Here is a 20980-nt window from a genome sequence, read left to right on the forward strand (position 1 = left end):
ATACCTCCCATGGGATGCAGGCAGCCAATGAGATAGCTTTCATTTTCTCAGAAAACGAAAGTCACACCTGGTTTTCTCCTCTCTTGGGAAGTCCACAGAACCCTTTGGATGCTTCCTGGGCATCCCTCCCCCATGTCCTCTGCTTTAGCTCTTCTCCGATGTTCTGAGATAATAGTAGCTAATGCTAATTTCCTGAATTTTTCAAACGCTAAAACCATCACCAAATGGAAGAAATTAACTACTGGATGATCCTGCACTCGTAGCCCCCAGACTTACTGGTGCCTAAGGGTTGATCCCCATCAGTGAATCAGAGAATTGTGTAGGAGCTGATCATATACCCTGGCCACCCCTCCCTCACCTGGCCTTTAAAAATACTTCACTGAACCGTTCAGGGAGTTTAAGTTTTGGGGGCACAAGCCACTCGTTCTCCTTGCACTGCCCTGCCATATACCTTTCTCTGCTTCAAACTCCAAAGTTTGGGTTTGTTTGGCCTCCCTATGCCTGGGGCCCATGAAGTTGCCCCAAAGGACCAACTGTTACTACACAGATCAACTTTCTAACCACTTCCTGCCCCCAAGATCTTGCCAAGTGCCATTTAATTTCCCTGCTGCCTTTATTACAATTGTTAAAATAGTTGTAGACAATTGCTCTCCTCTTTTTCACCTTATTCTTAAAATTTAAATACATAATATGAAATATTACAGAACATGAAATAATTTCAGGCATCCAAAAAGCTATAGATAATAAAAACAAACACTTCTTCACCCACCCCTGAATCAGGACTTCATAATGTTACAGATACAATTTATGTAACCTGAGAATCCCTTCTCATGTTCCTCCTTTCTCTACCTTCTCACAGGTAGTCACCCTTGAGAGTTTAGGGTTGATTAGTCCCAGGCAAGGGACTTCCCAGGTGGCACTAGAGATAAAGAATCCGACTGCCAACCAAAAGATGCAAGAGACACAGGTTTCATTCCTGGGTTGGAAAGATCCCCTGGAGGAGGCAATGGCAACCTGCTCTAGTATGCTTGCCTGGAAGTGCCAGGAGCCAGCACGGGAGATCCCACCCATGACAAGGTCATGCAAAGGAGACCTGATAAGCAAAGTCTCAGGACTTGAGGGACTCCCTGGGCCAATCCCACCCATGACAAGGTCATGCGGAAGAGACTTGACATGCAAGGCGAGTCAGGACTCGAGGGGCCCCCCTGGATCTGCTCGAGCATCTACCCCAAAACCTGAATCTGTCTGTCTTACTATTTTATGTCTTTTACCAACTCTTCTGACACTAACAGGGGCTATCCCTGACCACCTTTTTCTGGAAAAAGTTAACTTAGGGCTTTAGTTAATAAGTCTCCTGGACATGATAGGAGTGTTTCAATTCAAACCCCTCTGATGGCTCTTGAGCTTGCTTGGCAGGTTTATCCAGACTCTTGCAGCTATGCGTGTGATTGTTCACAGCCTCCCAACTGTGAAAGGCACGGGAAGCCTAAAACATTCTAAAAATATAGAGCCTTTCGAAGCGTTAAAAACTATTAGAATAGTGCTGGTGTAGGATTTCACTGTTGAGCCAATGCTTGCTGCCAAGTTCCCATATCCCTTATCCATTGTGCACCTGGGAGTGCATTAGTTAACATAGTTGGAATGTAAGAAACACAAGTAGTAGCCTTGGAATTAACCACATCAGACCTTTGAGCTAATTGGTTCTTTCTTTGTTGTAACTCACTGCACCTTTGCTCCGGGAGAATGGAACTCTGTTTAATACTTTCTGAGGCTGACATAGATTAGAAATATAAAGAAAAAACACTTCAGGGGAAATTAAGTTTTCTGGTTGAGCAGCCTTTATCAAAAGAGGGTCATAAAATGTCCACAGGCCTCCAAGGCCAGAAGATAATGTACACAACATTGTTTATGGGAAAGGTATGCAGAAAAAAATCCTGAGTTCGATAAGGGCAAAACTGCTGGACTGTTTGGGCTGACTCTGTATGACCTTGCATCTTTCATTTCCCTCTGTGTACAAGTCAAAGTATAAAAGTTCCTTTTGAAAATAAAGTTAGGGGCCTCGCATACTGAAGCTTGGTCTCCCCGTGTCATTCATTCACTTGCCAACATCATCCATCCTGAGGGTATCCCTGGACTCTGCTGAGGCTGGTCCCTGGCATGGAAGGTTCCATAGACAGAGGAGCATAGGGGGCTACAGTCCATGGGGATCTAAGAGTCGGACACTGAGCACACATGCACGGATTGCCAAGCATGGATTTATATTTTTAACACATATGAATATTAAATGCATAATTTTCTTGGAATTGATTGAATGTTCATTGCTGTTTCAGTTGGGGTTCAAAGACAGGGAATGTGTCAATCACGTGCCAAGAGCCTTGACCTTGTAACTTCTGCTGGAACACTATGCTAAGAAACGAGAAAACTAGTTTTCAAAGAAGTAGAATAATGAGTTAAGGAGTTGAGATTGGAGAGGAAAGGGAGAAGGAGAGAGAACTAGAGAGGCTTGGTGGCCAGTGCTTTTCCTCCAAGTCCCAAGGGTGACATGAGGGCAAGTGGTTCTCCCGGCTGGACCTCAGTGGGACCCCCTTGGAAAGCTTGACGAGACTCCCTTGAAATTTGAGGGAAGCAATGACACGTGTCTTACTTGGGTCTACAAAGGCTAAAGGCAGGAAACTGGTGAGCAGGCCTTCCTGAGAAAGGAAGGGGACTAGTCTGAAGGTGGGTGGGTGGGGGGAGCTGCCCGTTTAGAGCTCCTTACAATTTCCCGTGGACCAAATGTGGAACCAGACAGGCAGAGCTGGAAGAGAACTGTTGCCAGCATCACCCAGAGGTGGAGGGGAGCCCAGGACAGGTGCTCGGCTGGAGGGCAGTGGTGGAGAACAGAGGCAGAGATATCCGGCCCAGGGAAGCTTCCCCTTGTCAAGGATCTTGTGGGTAAGTGAACCCAGCGGGCAGCAGGGTCCAAAAGCCTACAAACAGCTGGGAGTTTGAATGTCTCCCACCAGAGAGTGTCAAAGACAGATTGACATAGCATCAGCAGAGTGCTCCTACAAAGGGACACTTCTGGGCCAGACTCTTATTCTGGGCCAAGCACTGTGCATTCAGGTATTAAGCATTTTCATCTTCACAACCACCCCGTGAAGAGATGCTACTATCCGTGTTTCACAGATGAGCTGATGAGTCTTGGCTGACTCTGCATTGGGCCCTCTCGTTGTGTTCTTTACCTGAATTCTCTGGATCCTTTTTCTTTCCCTGCCTCCTGCCCCTGCTGCATCCATTTCTTCCTGGGTCTCCATAACGAGGTGAGCACCCTCTTGGCTGAGTCTTTTGAAGACGGCTCATGCCCCATCACCTCTCCAAGCCTCTGTGTGACCCTCAGGAACATGCAGCCTTCCTCATACAGCCGAACTCCAACAGCCCAGTCTCTCCTCCACTGCCCACTCTCTGCAGATGATCAGCCCTGGATGGACCAACAATCACAGGTCTCAAATGTTCTTACACTGCCTATCCCAGGGGCTCCAAGAACAGGACCAAAAAAGCTCAGGCATGCTCCAGGCCCCCATCAAAGCTCCACAAGGACGATGGCTCTGACTCGTTAAGCCCTGTGTCACAGCACTCAGCACACCTTGGTTGAAGGACTTCTTTTTAAAGCATCTTTTCCAATGAATCCCAAGCCCTCCCTTAGACAGACTGGATATGGGTACCAAGAGCTGACAGTCACAGAATTGTTAGCCCAAAGAGGCAGGGCCAGCAGCTCTCTCAGAAGTAGGGGTCCCTGTCTCCCACTGCTTTCAGCTTTGAAGTTTCTGTTGAGATTCTTCCAAGCAGGAAAGTTGGTGTTTTTTTGTTTGTTTTGTTTTCTTTTTAAGATCCAGCTACACAAATATTGGTAAAATAGATAAAAGGGTAAATATGACATGGTATATGATTATCATGGAATCCAAGCAGCAGCTAAAAATAACAGGAAAGACCTGGAGAACAGGAAAAGGCCAGCTGAACAATATGTGTGAGTCAAAACAGAACTCTATCAATGAGAAGGCGTATAAGAGGATTACACTAAGTGTTTTCTCTGAAGTTATCTATCTCTCGTCCTCCTACTTATCTACCTATCCTCCATCGAGAGAAGTTGCTTTATATTTACTTAAAAAAATTTTTTTTTGGTCACACCTTGCTGCAAGCAGGATCTGTTCCCTAACCAGAAAATGAACCTGCTCCCTCTGCAGTGGAAGCAGGGAGAATTAACCTCTAGACCACCAGGGAAGTCCCAGAAGTCACTTTAAAAGGGCATTGAAAGTACTTATCAATTGCAGCAGCCCTTATTTCTGGAAACAGGAGTCAGGAACAGCGATAATTCGAGAGGATGGTTGTTGATCCAAATTAACTTTAGCCTAGTCTGGAGTCATTTAGATTGTCAAGAGCAGAATGCATTTATCAATGATTATTATTTCTCGGGTGTGAATTTATTATTAGAATGAATATATTATTAGGTGAATTTTTACTAGGTAATTTTTAATAGACCTTATTTCCTAGAGCTGTTTTAGGTTCTGAACAAAACTGAGGTTCATATCAGAGGTTTCTCCTATATCCCTTGCCCCCGGCCACATGCACAGCCTCCCCCATTATCAAAATGCTGCAAGTTTGATCATTCATTTGCAGTAAAATGTCAATTTTCATTAGCAAGCAATGCAATCCCATTTTGTAAAATTTAAAGTGAAAAGACAAGGGGGTGGTAGAGGCATTGGGACGCTGAGATTGACACATATTCACTATTGATGTTACAGGGAAGAATAAAATCTTGTATCTGTGGTCTCCGTCTCTTTAACTTTTGCTTCCCATTGCTTCTGTTCACTGACAGGATAGTGTCCATACTCAATGTCCTGCCGCAGGAAACCCTGCTCTTCTGCCTGAACGTAAAACCTAAGTGCCTTTGGTCAGGAAGACAACAAGACCCTGTCCACCTGTGAATGAATAGCTGCAAGAAAGAATAAATTAACATGTGCCCTCCCCCAAACTGGTCATTCCAAGAGATATTTGCAAGATTAATGGCCTTTTCATTTTACATCCTCACCTTGCCCCCCACCTCTATGTTCTGTAAAAACATTGGCATCCAGACCCATTTGATGATTATTTTGAGACATTAGTCTGCCATTTCCTAGGTCTGCTAGCTTTCAGAATAAAATTGTATTCTTGCCTCAACACCTCATCTCCAATTTATTGACCTGTCCCAGGTGAGCAAAACAAGCTTGGACTGGGTAACACTGATACTATGTATAAAATAGATAACTAATGAAAACCGACTGTATAACACAGAGAGCTCTACTTAATGCTCTGTGGTGACCTAAATGGGAGGGAAGTCCGAAAGGAAGGAGATATATGATATGTATGGCTGATTCATTTTCTGTACAGTAGAAACTATCACCAGCTTGATGGCCATGAATTTGAGCAAGTTCCTGGAGTTGGTGATGAACAGGGAAGCCTGGCGTGCTGCAGTCCATGGGGTCGCAGAGCTGGACTAAAACAACTGCACTCCAATAAAGATGATTAAAAATAAACATAAAATAAAAAGACAAAATTCTGCTGATGGCCTGCCTTCCAATCCATAACGCTCTTCCCTATTCACTGAAGAGGTAGGGAGTATTTAAAAAGGCAGAGACAGACACACAAGCCTGGTTAGGAGGCTGCTCCAGTTTTCCCACAAGGACCAGCCCTTTAACAGAGGACAAACCACGTCTTGTCTGTAGGGCACAGCCACTGTCTTTGGCCACACAAGTGTCCTGTGTTCCTGTTCTCTTTGAAACGGGAACTTACTTCTCTTTCAGGTACTAGAGTCCCTGCCCTGACCCTGGGCTTGTCAGAGGCCTGAGCGCTCCTGCCAGCCTCCAAATGTGAGCCCAGAATGAGTGAAACCAATCATCGTATCCCATCCTTTGGGCTAAAGTAACTGGTTTAGGAATAAAGAGATGATTCCGTTTAGGATATTATAGGAACATTTACCAGAGATATTTGGGAAGGAAGTTTCCTTGCTTATCAGCAGAAGGTTCATGAAAAAATACCTTTTAGAGGGAAGGCCAGAATAAAGAAGCAGATAACCTCCAGAGCATGCAAACAGGCCTCTATTAAACCAGGAGTGTGGCAGCCAAAGGATGGAGCTGATACCTCAGAAAGCAGACATAACCCAGCAGGACTCTATGGGGCCTCCCAGGCACAGGCCCCACCCCCGTAGCCCCTCTCCAAGTGCTTCCGTGGTGGCTCATGGCGAATAATCCACCTCCCAGTGCAGGAGAGGCTGGTTCGACCCCTGAGTCGAGAGGATCCCCTGAAGAAGGAAGTGGCAACCCCCTCCAGTATTCTTGCCTGGGAAATCCCATGGACAGAGGAGACTGGTGGGCTACAGTTCATGTCCAAAGAACTGGACGTTGGTAATGACCAAACAACAACAGAAGTTCCTCTCTGAAGTACACAATAGTATCCCGTGCATATTTCCTGAGGTTTTCAGCAGCTAAAATCCACCACCGATGGAAGAGATTAATTACTTGATGACCAGGCGCATGTAGCCCATAGACCTACTGGCACCTAAGGACTGATGATGTTTACTGCCCTATTACTTCACCATAAACCAATCAGAGAACTGTATAAGAGCCAATCACATGCTCAGGGATGTCTACCCTCACCTGGCTTTTAGAACTGCTTTGCTGAAACCCTATGAGGAGTTTGGGGTTTTTCTGGGCAGGAGGCACCCATTCCCCTTGCATGGCCCTGCCATAATCCCCAAACTCCATTTTGGTTTGTTTAAGCTCACTGTGCCTTGGGCACAAGATCTTTCATTGGGTAACACAAGACGAGGGATAGGAAAAAACAGCCCCTTGGATTCAGTGTTGAGCTGCTAATTCACACTTTGCCTGAAGCCAAATGACCTTTTTATTGTTCAGTTCTGCAAGCCAGTAAATTCTCTTGAACTCGGAGCCAGTTATAACCAAGATTCTATTACTTACAACTACATAGGCCTTAAATAAATCAACACCTACTCCAAGCAGTCTTCCCAGATAACTACAATTACAATTAATGTCTGCCTTCTCTGTCCTCCCCGTCATAAAGCTTGAATCTCTCAATGGATTACATACATTGTTTCATGTTATCAGTTAGTTATTGGTGGGTAACAAATGCCCCCTGCCCTAAATATTCATTTAGTTTGTGATTCACTAGGTCAGTGTTTTCAGTTCAGTCACTAGTCATGTCCGACACTGCGACACCATGGACCGCAGCACACCAGGACTCCCTGTCCATCACCAACTCCTGGAGTCCACCCAAACCCATGTCCATCAAGTCAGTGATGCCATCCAACCATCTCATCCTCCGTCGTCCCCTTCTCCTCCTGACCTCAATCTTTCTCAGCATCAGGGTCTTTTCAAATGAGTCAGCTCTTCACATCAGGTGGCCAAAGTATTGGAGTTTCAGCTTCAACATTAGTCCTTCCAATGAACACCCAGGACTGATCTCCTTTAGGATGGACTGGTTGGATCTCCTTGCAGTCCAAGGGACTCTCAAGAGTCTTCTCCAATGCCACAGTTTAGAAGCATCAATTCAGGAGTTTAGGCATGTGGCTTTCCTGGTCTCAGCTGGGCTCCCTCCTACACCTGCAGTCAGCAGCAGGCTGGCTTTGTGAATCTTAGCTGGGCTCATTCCTGAACCTTGTCTGGGAAAAGAGAACTGACTCCTCCATTAGGTCTCTGTGTTCGTTTTCCTCCAGAAGGCCAGCCCGGCTTCAGGGAGGGATAATAAATTCCAGCTCTCAGTGAAATGAACTGTACAGGTACATTGAAGGGCACTGGAACCTGCTCATTTCTGTCCTTGACCACAGGTCTCTTAATGGCATTATATCTGTGCTTTCCTCCAACTGCCCACCAACACTGCACCTGTTTGGAGTCTAAGCTCATATTACTTGCCACATGACGGGTCAATAAATTGAGAGACAGGTTGTTGGGGCAATGAAAAGAGACTTTATTCAGAAACCAACAGACTGAGAAGATGGCTGTCAAGTGTCGCAAAAAATCATCTTCCCAGAGTTAGAATTCAGGCTTCCTTTATTCTAAAAGCAGAGGGGATGTGGCTGATTGTTGCAATCTTGGCCTTTGTTCTTGGTACTATTCCCATAGGTCTGGTCACAATGTTCCTATAAACCTCCAACTAAACAAGCGTTATTCTCTGTTCTGCAGCTTTTTAAGGAAGTGTTCTATCATTAAGAGTCAGAGCCTTGAGAATGGGCTGTCCTGCGTATTTCAGGCTACAGGAAACGTTCTATTACAAAGGTGCAAGCCAGCATGTCTAAGCACGGGCAACAGAGAACAAAGGTTAGAGCTGAAGGAACAGACCCAGTGTGGAGTCAGGCTTGTCCAGTGTTACACGCACTGGGCTGAGAGGGACCCCGCCCATCTACTGCAGCCGTAGGAGACTGGGATGGAGCCCTGGAAGCCAGCTGGAAGCTGCAGTGAGCTGAGGCAGCATCGTAAGGAGAGAGCCCGGTGGAGAAGGAGCAGGTGGGAAGACAGGTGTGAAGACCAGAGTGGGGACCTGGGCTGGAGTCCTGGAGCCAACAGGTTGGGATCAGAGACTCATGTTTAAGTGGAAGCAGGTCTTCCAGAACCTGAGGTGGGTTATCCACATGGGCAGGCAGGTTGCAGGTGCCAAGTTAACACACACAGAGCCTGGCACTGGATCCAGGGCCAGGCACCCAATGGGTCCTAGGAAGTGAGTGTTCTGCATTGACCAGCCTCTCAGGAGCCCCATGGTGGGGAGACCTGTCTGTCCTTGCAGGTTCTGGGCAGGCTCACTTGGGGCCAGTGGACTGAGCTCTAGACAACAGAGACAGAGCTCTCTGGAGAAATGCAGATCCTCTTCCCACCTGAAGCACTCCAAAGGCCACCAGGCCAGACAGACAGTGTTACTGGTGAGTCATGAAACAGCCAGACCCAGAGTCTTGGGTGGGGAGGGGAGGGGATCAATACTGCCTGAGGATAAAGGGCTTGGTAACTGAGGGTCAGTGGCTCAAACTGACCCCAGGGCCAAGCCGTTAGCAACTCTGGCTGAGGTCTTTGAAGACATGTGGTCCAAGTTCCCATCTGAAGAGCAACAAACTGAGGCTCAAAGAAGAGACACAATCTTTGCGGGGTCAAAACTGAGCGGCAGGACTGGGAAAGGACAAGGCTTCCTGTTCTGGCTTGGTGCTCATTCCTACGGAGTTCCTGCCCTACACCCAACACCCACAGGGCTCTGTAGGTGCCCCGCACCCTGCCTGGAACGCAGCCGGACACTTATCGAAGGTCACCACATCTCGACTTTATTTCTTATGATTCTTTGAAGAATTTTGGGAGGCAGGGGACTTGTCATTTGGGAGACTGACATCCTGATGCCCTGGAGGGTCATTTCCAGAATGGGAGCCTCTTTCTGCTTTAGTACTGGGTCCTCCTGGAGGACCTGTAGGAACCCCACAGCAAGGCCCCCAAAAGTGCCCCAGCAGATCCCAGGAGGATGTTGGTTGGTGTGGAAAGTCCAGTTGCCCCTGGAGGAGAGAAGGTTAGAGCACAAGAGGACAGGCAGGCCTAGCAGCCCCCGGCAAGACTGTGGGTGTCAGAGACCCCAGGACTCACTGGAGGCCCTAGACACCAACATCCCACCCCTGTTTCCTCCTCTACTTCTGAGACCCCAGGATATCTGCTCAGGGAGGTGTGGCTGCGCATGGCTGCCAAAGAGGACATGAACTCTGATGGTCAGTCCAGAGCAACAGGACAGACCCTCTGAGAAATGATGGGCTGCCCCTCCCGTTCACAGCACCAGGCTGTGCTCGGGGAGGAGTGGGCACCTAACCAGGTTTTTCAGGGTTGATGAGGAATGCAGGCCTCCTGAGTGACACACCCCTTATCCCGCAACCCCACACCCAACCAGAAGAGGGAACTGTGATGGGGACACAAAGGACCAGTGGGACACTGAGGACCACAAAGCTGGAAGAAGCCTGTCTGCTTCTTTAGCATCTGGATCAATCTTGTGCTGATTTGTGAGCCCTCCTCCGCCTCTTCCGGGGAGACCCTTACCCTTGGACTGGAGGTTGGAGACTAGGCTGCCAGAGGGAACTCCGCCCCCATTGGCTCTGGCAGTTGATGACATCATCTTGGCCGCTAAGGAGGAGTGGGAGATTCCTGTTCTGGTGAAGCCCACGGTGTCCAGCAACTCAGGCACAGCCCTCACGGCCACGACTGTAAGGGCAGAGACACTTCAGGGCTAGCTGCGAGGGACAGGCTTGCCAGACCTCCCTGACACCTTCCTGGCGAGGTGAGGTGAGGGGTCCTCTTCTCTCTCCTCAGACCATAGGGCCAGAGGCAAGGGAAGGCTGTAGGTGTGGACACAACTGGGCGGATGCCCACCCCAACACCCCGTCCTCCTCCAAGAACCTGGAACCCAGGCCTGTTCCTGACTCTGCTTGCCTGTGACCCTGGAAGCTTCAGCACTCCTCCCTGGGCTTTAGTTCGCCCTTTATGAAATAAAGTTGAAACAAGCAGGGGTCTTCAAATGTCCCCTTTTGGTGGGAAACTGGTGTCTTTCATGCAACCACAGGCCCACAGTATAAGGACAGAGCTGCTCTTTTGAAAAGGTGTTGGGTGGAAGCTTCTGTCCATTGCCCTGAGGCCACTAGTGAGCATCCCCCCAGGTCCCTACATCTCCAGACAGCGCAGGCGTAGAACCTTCTGCAGCCAGGAACCTTCTGTGTCTGCACCGTCCACACGGTGGACACATGTGGCCACTGAGCACTTGAGACTGTGGCTGGTATGACAGAAATGGTTCATTTTCTTTAATTTTGGCCACCGTGTGGGAGGACCCTGGCCAGAGGCCCAGCAGGAAACGGCTAGGCTTTCTGGATGACTAGAGGGTTGTCGGCAGAGCAGTTCTGAGTAATCCACACAACTCAGCTCACACATTCCTTACAGTCATTTGGAAGGGCCCCTGGCACTGCTTTCTGGGGAGGAATCATGAGTTCAGACAGTTCTTCCAACTTGCCTGGATCCCAGTCTGCACTTGGGAGAAGCTGAGATTGGAAGTGGGTGTTATGAATGGGTTTCCTTCAGTTCCTTCTTAGCTAGGTTATTGTTACCTCAAGAATTCAACCTCTGTTCCCTGTCCACCCCAGCCCTACCCACACAGGTTTTGGGACTGAAGGCAATCTTGGACTTGGTCAAGGAAGGGTGCTCCCAGGAGCCCAGGGACAGGGGCAGATGGGGCCTTGAGCTTCTTCCCAGAGAGACTTACCTCCTCCAATCACAGCAGCTGCAGTCATGCCTGGAGACAGAAAGAACCCCTGTGAGTGCCCAGCGCTGGATTTCCCTGGGTCTCTGCTGCTGACCCAGTGAGAAGAGTTCCCTGGAGTTGGGATCACAGGAGACAGCAGCCCTGTGTGGCTCCCTCTGCTTTTCCAGAGAAGTCTGATTTTCCAGAAATCAGAGGAGGATGGACAAGAGTCCAGAGCTCTGTGATGCTCCAGAGGGAAGAGGAACCTGCCTTGAAAAGGTTTCATGCTGCTCTTTGAACTTAACACATTTTGGTATCATTTTTAAAAAAAATCAAGAAAAGCATGCTCCTTTTGTGTAATGGAATATATTTGACTGTTCTGTCTGTTCATCTTCCAGATCCCCTACACCCATCCCAGGCTACAGCTGGAGTGGAAGCCCCCCATCCTCCAGGGCTCAGCTACTTGTGACTTTCTGCACAAGCATCCCTTATTCCCCCATTAGAAGGCACCAAGCTTCCTCTGCATGTCCTGCCTTGAGGCTGGAGCCCCCGGCCACACTGGACAGAGCATGCCTGGACCACATTGAGTTGCTCAGAGCTCTTGGGTCTGGCAGGGACTAGGGATTTTGGACAGCTGGGACAGTTCCAGAGATTTCAGGATCTGTGAGAGTGAGCTCAGAGAGCTCCCCATGAAAAAGAGTCTTGGCCCCAGGCAAGGAAGAGAAGTTGCAAAAGCAGTCTCCATCCCCCAGTCATTTCTGGAAGGTTGTAGCTTCTGGCTCACCAACATCTCTCTGCATCAGGACACCTGACCTGTCTTGAGAGTTTCCATTTCTGCACAGATGATGTTTTCAACAAATGATATTACAGTTCTCACCTCCTCACTTCCAAGGATCTTGGATCCTATGCCACACACACCCAAGGTCATACCCTAGGCCAGGGGTTCCCAACCCTGATACTGGTCCCTGGCCTGTTAGGAACCCAGTCATACAGCAGGAGTTGAGGGGCAGGTGAGCCACCAAAGCTTTACAGCTGCTCCCCCTTGTTCGTATGAACACTTGAGCTCCACCTCCTGTCAGATCAGCAGCAGCTTTAGATTCTCATAGGAGCTTGAACCCTACCATGAACTGTGCTTGTGATGGATTGATGTTCCTAATGCTTAGGAGAGTCTAATGCCTGATGCTCTGAGTTGCAGCTGAGGTGGTGATGGTAGGACTCGGGAGCGGCTGCAAATACAGATGATCACAAACAGAAAGGTTTGACTGCACAGGGACCATAATAAATGAATACCTTGCAGACTCATATCAAACCCTACCGGTGAGTGGCAAGGGCCAATTAAGCTGCATCTGGTGGCAGGCTTTAAGTCAGAATCTGACACTTATTTTAGTCCCATGTCCCACTCACTGTTTTATTTGCTACTTCTATTCTTGCCTCTTTCCTGCACTGTGCACTTGTTTTAGTTACAGTTTTGGTAAGCCCACAAGCTAACCCTTGACAAAATAAGTTAAAAAATAATTTTTAAGCAAATGTTCCTGAAGGTTTCTTTGAAAATGGAGAAAGACCCAATGATGAGACTGTAGAAGACTCTAAGATGGGCAATGAAGGGAAAGCTACATTTAAAAGAAAATACCAAGAGTGCTACTTAGAGCACAAGTTCATTGCAGCAGGTGATCACATTCTCCAATACTGCTTTGTATAATCCGTGGCGACCAGCTACCCAACAAAGTTTTGAAACCTTTAAAACTGCTTTGCCACATAGAGACCAAGCACCCTGCATTAAAAGACAAGGCTTTGGGGTTTTTTTTTTTTTAAAAAAAATGGGACCATGAAGAACAGAAGCAATTATTGAAGGCCTTCACTTTATGAAATGTATCTGCACTGAGAGCATCATTCTTAGTGGTTAACCGCATTGCTAAATCTAAGAAATTGTTTACTATTGGTGAAGAATTGATCCTGCCTGCTGCTAAGGTCATTTGTCATGAACTTTTAGGAGATGCTGAAATTCAAAAGCTGACATGTGTTCCTCTTTAGGAGAGGCTGAAGTTCAAAAGCTGGCGTGTGAAACAGCAGACATCTTGAGGCCAATTATTGGAAAGGATTAATGAGTCACCGTGGTATGCAACCCAGGTTGGTGAATCCACCGATATTGACCACAAGGCAACTTTACTTGGTTTTCTGCGATATGTTTTCAGGAGGATGTGCATGAGGATGTGTAATGTGCCCTTTTTTTGCCTACAAACACCTCAGCTGCAAAACTATTCAAATCTCTGAATGACTACATATCAGGAAAGCTGCACTGGTCATTTTGCATTGCTATATGCACGGACGGAGTGCCTGCCATGACTGGATGGAATTCTGGTTTTCACTATATTGGTCAAAGTGGTCACCTCTGAATGTGAGTCTACACATTGTGTCATCCACAGAGAAGTGTTTGCCAGCTGAAAAATGTCACCTGAACTTAACGTTTTGCAGGAAGTGATGAAAATTATCAACGACATTAAAGTACGTGCCCTTAACTCATGTCTGTTCATGCAGCTCTGTGAGGAAATGGATGCACAGCACAAACGTCTTCTCTTACACACAGAAATGAGACAGCTGTCTAAACGTAGATCATTGACCAGCAGTTTTGAGTTGTGAGAGCTACTCCAGGGATTTCTTTCAGAAAAGCAGTCACCACTGGCAGCATATTTTAGTGACACAGAAGGTGTCGAAAAACATCCTTACTTGTGTGACACACTCAACTTGCTCAGTGAACTCAGTCTGACAATTCAGGGGAGAATGACACTGTTCAAATCACCAGGTAAAGTGGCTGCATTTAGAGCCAAACTGGAATTATGCAGGCGATGAATGAACACTGGGAATTTTGACATGTTTCAAATATTAGCAGAGATTTGGAAAGAGCTCGATCAGGGTCATCTTTCTCCCAATTGCTGCTGCTGCTGCTAAGTCGCTTCAGTCGTGTCTGACTGTGTGTGACTCCATAGACGGCAGCCCACCAGGCTCCCCGTCCCTGGGATTCTCCAGGCAAGAACACTGGAGTGGGTTGCCATTTCCTTCTCCAATGCAGGAAAGTGAAAAGTGAAAGGGAATCGCTCAGTCGTGTCGACTCTTAGCGACTCCCGGACTGCAGCCCACCAGGCTCCTCCATCCGTGAGATTTTCCGGCAAGAGTACTGGAGTGGGGTGCCATCGCCTTTTCCACCCAACTGGTGCATGTCCACTTATTTCAGCTTTCAACAGCGTTTGAGCCTTACTTCTCAACCACAAAAGACCCCTGAACTGGGAAGGAATGGATCCCTGACCCATTTGTACATAAGCCAGGTGAACTGACTCTGTGCCTGCTAGAACAGAATCAACTGCTTGAGATCACAAACAACAGTGCCCTTGAAAGTATGTTTGACATGACTTCAAATCTCCATATGTTCTAGATTAAAATCAAGGCAGAACAGCTTGAGATTGCCACAAAAGCACTGAAAAGCCTGCTTCTGTTTCCGATAGCCTATCTTTGTGAAGCAGGGTTTTCTGCAGTAACAGCAACCAAAAGACGACAAGGTAGACTGGACATAAGTAAGACACTTCAGGTGTCCTTGTCTCCTGGCATCCTCAGATGGGGCCATCTACTTGCAGAAAAACATGCTCAGGGCTCCCATTGATTCTGCATTATGGTGAGTTGTATAATGATTTCATTATATATCACAACCCAATAATAATATGAATAAAGTGCACGATAAATACAATGTGCTTCAATCATCCGCAAACCATCCTCCCCCTCCCTGCCTGTATCTTCCCTGAAACGGGTCCTGGAGCCAAAAAGGTTGGGGACTAGTGCCCTAGCCCATGCTCACCACTATGGGAACAACTACCCATGTATGCAAGGTAAATCTTAGTTAGTGCAGATGAAATAAAACTTAAAACTCAGTTCCTGAGTTGCATGGACCACTGCTCAAGTGCCCAATAGTTGCATCTGGCTAGTGGTCATCTACCATACTGGATCACACAAGGAACACGCTTACCATCACAGAAAAGGCTCCCAGACAGTGCTGCACTAGACCTGATCACCAGCGAAAAATCCCTCTCTATGATCAATGAGCAGCGCTCACGTGGAGACTCTCACCTCCTCCTTTTACAGATTCTGACTCAACACACCCTTCACCATTTCATCAAACACAATGAGATTTTTAATCTCTCTCCGGGCACACCTCGGCAATACTGTTGATCGGGTTACAGATCACCAAAGTAAAAGGAATATCATGTGAACTTTTTGGTTTTCAGTGCATGTAAAAGTTATGTCTATATACAAGTTATATCTATGTATAACTAGACTATACCCTTGTCTGCTAAGGGTGCAATAGCCTAATGTCTAAAAAGGCAATGTGCATACCTTAATTTAAAAATACTTCATTGCTAAAAATGTGAACCTCCACCTGCCAACTCTTACGTTGTTACAAATCTTCAACTTATAAAAGCGAATGCCCATGTTAGTTTCCTGAGGCTGCAGGAAGGAATTACCATGAACTGTGCTAATTCTCTCATGTTTTCTCCCAGTCAGAGATCCAAGATCAAAGGATAAACAGAGCCAGGCTTTCTCTGAAGGCTCTAGGGGAGGATCCTTCCTTATCTGTCTAGCATCATTGTCTAGCTGTTGGTGACAATCTCTGCCTTGTGGCTGCATCTCTCCAATCTGTTTCTGGCTCTACCCCTGCCATCCTAGTCACCATCACCTCTTGTTCTCCAAGATCAGGGATGGGAACAATACAGAGGATGCTGGCTGCTGGGTACAGGGAAGAAGAATGAAGGTGTTAAATCCCCTCCTTGCCCCCTCTGGCCCATAAGTTAAAGTCCACCTGTTCCATGAGCATGAGGGGGTCCCTGCATGATCAGGCTTCTGCTTCTATCCTAGGGAGTGAATAGAAGCCACCTCCCTGCCTCCTGATGTTCAATCTTTTGCCGGTCAAATCCAGGCACATTTTTAAGGACTCTGCCACCCAACACATCTTCCAGAACCTGCCCTGAGCACACGTTCCCAGTCTTCCTCGGCCACCTTCACTGGTAGACTCCCGAGTGTGAATTAGTTGTGCTCCTGCTGCCATAAAATTTCCCACAAGGCAATACGGTTCTCTGAAATCTCTGCTGGATTTTGAGTTCTTTCGGGTCAAGGGCCGCCTCATTCACTGTTGCTTTCTCCTGTGCCAGGCACAGGCTTGGGATCAAGGAGGCACCGAAGGAGGAGTTCAAAGAAAGAAGTACTAATCCAAAGTGCACCTTTGGGCATCCTGAGTCATGCCATGGTCTGAATGTTTGTGTCCCCAAAAAATGATATATTGAAACCTAATACCCAATGATGATGTTAGGAGGTGTCCCTATGGGAGCTGATTAAGACTTGCAGGCAGAGCCCTTCTGATTGAGGTCCGTTTCCTTATAAAAGAGATCCAAGAGAATTCCTCTTTTCCTCCCAACATGGGAGGTTAATGCGGAAAGATGGTTGTTCTAGGATGTGAGCTCTCATCACACACAGAGTCCACTGGTGCCTAGATCATGATTTCCCAGCCTGCAGAACTGTGAAAAATAAGTTTCTGTTCTTTTTAAGCCATCCGATTTACCACATTTTGTTATAGCAGCCCTAATTCACTAAGATAGGGCACAATCAACAGAGTGAAAAGGCAGCCTACTGAATGGTAGAAAATATTGGCAAAACATATATCTGTTTAGAGGTTCATATTCAGGATATAGTATAAAGAATTCCTCCAACAACAGAAAACTTGATTTAAAATAATTTAATTTAACAATGGGCACGTGTGCAGCACAACTGGAGAAAGCTCACATGCAGCAATGAAGGAGCAGCACAGACAAAAAAAAGAAAGAAAGAAAATATGGGCAAAGAATCAGAATAGACATTTCCCAAAAGATACACAAATGGCCAACAAGAATAGAAAACTATACTTAATATCAGTAGCCATTAGGAAATTCAAATCAAAACTGCAACGAGATATCACTCCACACCCACCAGGAAAGCCACTATATTAAAAAAAACAAAAATGGAAAATCACAAGTGTTGGTTAGGATGTGGAGAAACTAGAACATTGGTGCATTGTTGGTAGGAATATAAAATGGTGCAACAAACATGGAACACAGTGACAGTTCCTGAAAAAATTTAAGATAGAAAACCATATAATCCAGCAATCCCATTTCTGGATATAGATCCAAAGAAATTGAAAACAGGGTCTTGAGATATTTGCACTCCACGTTCATAGCAGCAGTAATCACAGCTGCCAAGAGGAAGCAAACTAAGTGTCGATGAGTGGATGCATGGATCATTACCACGTGGTGTAGATGCCCGAGAGGATATCATTCAACTTTAAATAGGAACTTCTGACACATGAGGAACCTGGGGAACCTTATGCTAACTAAAATAGACCTGTCAGAAAATAACAGATGCTGTATGATTCCACTCACATGGAGATTAGATTAGATTAGTTGAGCAAAGAGGCAGAAGGAGCTGTGGTTGCCAGGAAGAGGCAGGAGGAAATCAATAGTTAATGTCTAATTGAGTTCCAGTATGAGGGGATGAAAAGAGTTCTGCAGATGGGAGGCGCAGTAGCACGAATATGGTTACCACTGTTCAAGAGCCGACTCACTGGAAACAACCCTGATGCTGTGAAAGATTGAGGGCAGGAGAAGGGGGTGACAGAGGATGAGATGGTTGGCTGGCATTACCGACTCAATGAACGTGAGTTTGAGCAACCTCTGGGAGATAGTGAAGGACAGGGAAGCCTGGCGTGCTGCAGTCCATGGGATTGCAGAGTCAGACACGACTTAGTGACCGGACAACAAAAACCAACAATTCAGTTGTGGACACAAAACGGTTGTGTTTGTTAGTCACTCAGTCCAGTCCACTCTTTCTGACTGTATGAATTGTCGCCCAACTGGCTCCTCTGCCGTGGAATTCTCCAGGCAGGAATACTGGAGCGGGCAGCCACTCCCTTCTTCAGGGGATCTTCCCAAACCATGGATCGAACCGAGGTCTCCCGCATTGCAGACAGATTCTTTAACATATGAGCCACCAGGGAAGCCCAGTTGTTTTGGTAAATTTCATGCTATGTGTATTCTGAAACGACGTTAAAAAAACTCTGTGACTTTTGCTGCCGTGGCCCTAAGCTGGCCCGACATTAGAGGTGACTCTGCCCTTGGAGGGTGTGTTCTGGGAGGACATTAGTGACCTGGCCCTCGGGCATCAAGGGAGGAGCACAAATAGAGAAATGAAACTTACCTGCCTTGGGTGCTGTGGGGCAACAGGAAATCATGGGCAGTGACCTTAAACTGGCAAAGAGTCATGCCCAAACCTGTGCCAGGTGGCTGTCAGGCATCTAACCTGAGCAGCACCTTTGCCCCACCTAATTGGAGGTGACCTGGTTCTGAGAGACCCCTAAGAGTGACCTCAACCTACTCCTGTGCTTAAAAACAAACCTATAAAACCCAGAGAGGGCAAGTGACTGGCTCTGGGTCATTCAGCAAGTCAGAGGCAGAGCTAAACCCTGAAGTGTGCTCCCTGTGATTCTAGAGCGTCATTTATTTCATCTCCTGCACATTGTGGCTTTTTTCTGACAGTGTGTCAGAGAGATTCCATGAGGAAGACTGTCCTTACACTGACAACATAGCAGGTTGAGCTGAGCAGTGAGTGTGGGGTGAGGATCCGTGGATTGGTGCTCAGAGATACGTTACCTGCATAATGGTAGAAATTGGGTGGATCTCTGGGGTCAGAGCCAAAGTCATCTGGTCCCTGATGTGGTTCCTTTGGTGGCTTCCGAGGAGAAGAGCCATAGGAGGTCTGGTTGCTTGACTCGGAAGATTCTTCTTCCTCTGGAAGAAAGAAATAATGGGGGAGCACACAGCGGTGCGGGCAGCTGGGGGAACAGAGACCCCACACAGCCCCCTCCACCCTTTCCTGAAGCCCCCAGGATCTCTGATGTAGGGAGGGGACCACAGAGGGAGCTGAGCTGAGAGGTGTCAAGGGTGCTTGGAGGTGAACCAGGGAGATGACAGAGAGAGGAAGGCCCAGCACCCGTGAAAAGCTGGGGGTCCTGCCTGCACAGAGCACAAGCTGAGACCCGGGGGAAAGAGCCTTGATGGACCCAGAGCACCAGGTAGCACCCCCAGGCCAGAACCCAGATCCCCGCTGCCCACCCAGGAACCCCAAGCTCTGGGCCACCCACCCTCGTGAGCTTCCCCAAGGGCACTCACCTTCCGGCAGCAATTCTAGCAGGAGGGAGCCCAAGGCATGGCCTTCCCCGCTCTCTATGGCTCTAGCTGACATCCTGGAGGCAGTGTGGAAACACTGGTTCTGGAGCCAAGGACACCACTGTCTTTCTGAGAGACAGAGTGTGAAATAAAAACTGCTCTGCTTGATTTCGGGCTTCCCTGATAGCTCAGAAGGTAAAGAATCTGCCCACAATGCAGGAGGCCTGGGTTCGATTCCTGGGTTAGGAAGATCTCCTGGAGAAGAGAAAGGCTAGCCACTCCAGTATGCCGGCCTGGAGAATTCACTGGACTGTATAGTCCTTGGGGTCACAAAGAATCGGACATGACTGAGCGACTTCCAGGGGGGCATCTGTCTGCCGTTCCAGCCCTGCACCCTGTCCCATTGCAGCCTATAGACCACTTCCAGCCCTCCCCCTTAATCTGCTCAGTCCACAGTTTTGAAGTTAATAATGACTTTGCTTGGCTCCCCGATCTCCAGAATCCTGGCCACCTCTAACACCCCATCTATGTCCCCTGCTCACTGCCCACCTGGTCTAAGTCTCAGGACTTCAGTAGTAACCTGGGTCAAGACAAGACCAGAGGTTCCCAATGCCCCATGGTAAAGGTGGGCTCAAGCCCCCTCCCCACACTCAGCCCTGGTCACAGAGACAGTGGTCCCAATGGAAGTAGAGATGGAGGCTGAGAGTGGAGCCCCTTTGCTCCCTCCCCTCCCCACCTCCCAGGCCCCCGCTTACCCTGCTTAGTAATTGTTGGGGATTGAAGAGTAGCGTGTGAAGCCCTGGACAGAGTGAGGCTGTTGAGAACTCCAGCCAGCTAAATAGTCCCTCCCTAGATGACCTCTGACCCCAAAAGTCTAAGAAGGAAGTGAGTCACCCTCATCCCAGGCTTGGCGCCATGTAGACCTCAGCTTTGCATGCTAATGGGCCGGATGAGTGGGGGAGCTTCTGCAGGAGCATAGCTTTCCGTCCCAGAGTCCCCTTCTTGAGTATGTGAGGGATCCCTAGTCCACATTTTTATAAAACTCACCTGCAATTCTTGTGGACTATATTTTCCCTGCCCTCCACCATCTGTAGGTTTCAGTTCAGTTCAGTTCAGTTCAGTCACTCGGTCGTGTCCGACTCTTTGTGACCCCATGAATTGCAGCACGCCAGGCCTCCCTGCCCATCACCAACTCCCGGAGTTCACTCAGAGTTGCGTCCATTGAGTCAGTGATGCCGTCCAGCCATCTCATCCTTGGTCGTCCCCTTCTCCTCCTGCCCCCAATCCCTCCTAGCATCAGAGTCTTTTCCAATGAGTCAACTCTTCACATAAGGTGGTCAAAGTACTGGAGTTTCAGCTTTAGCATCAGTCCTTCCAAAGAAATCCCAGGGCTGATCTCCTTCAGAATGGACTGGTTGGATCTCCTTGCAGTCCAAGGGACTCTCAAGAGTCTTCTCCAACTGCACAGTTCA

The 20980-nt window shown here is 47.8% G+C and overlaps 1 protein-coding gene across 1 annotated transcript; it reads right to left on the bottom strand.

The window, feature by feature from the left end:
• On the bottom strand, positions 9314-20364 carry LOC108638507 (interferon alpha-inducible protein 27-like protein 2A). The gene is made up of 6 exons (XM_018066162.1): positions 20264-20364; positions 19512-19637; positions 18993-19130; positions 11296-11325; positions 10086-10247; positions 9314-9556 (listed from the first exon to the last, which is right to left on the bottom strand). Exons 2-6 carry the CDS (start codon positions 19582-19584, stop codon positions 9447-9449), a joined length of 513 nt encoding a protein of 170 aa, XP_017921651.1. The 5' UTR covers positions 19585-19637; positions 20264-20364; the 3' UTR covers positions 9314-9446.

This window comes from Capra hircus, chromosome 21 (assembly GCF_001704415.2).
Source record: "Capra hircus breed San Clemente chromosome 21, ASM170441v1, whole genome shotgun sequence".
Classification (NCBI taxonomy): Eukaryota; Metazoa; Chordata; class Mammalia; order Artiodactyla; family Bovidae; genus Capra; species Capra hircus.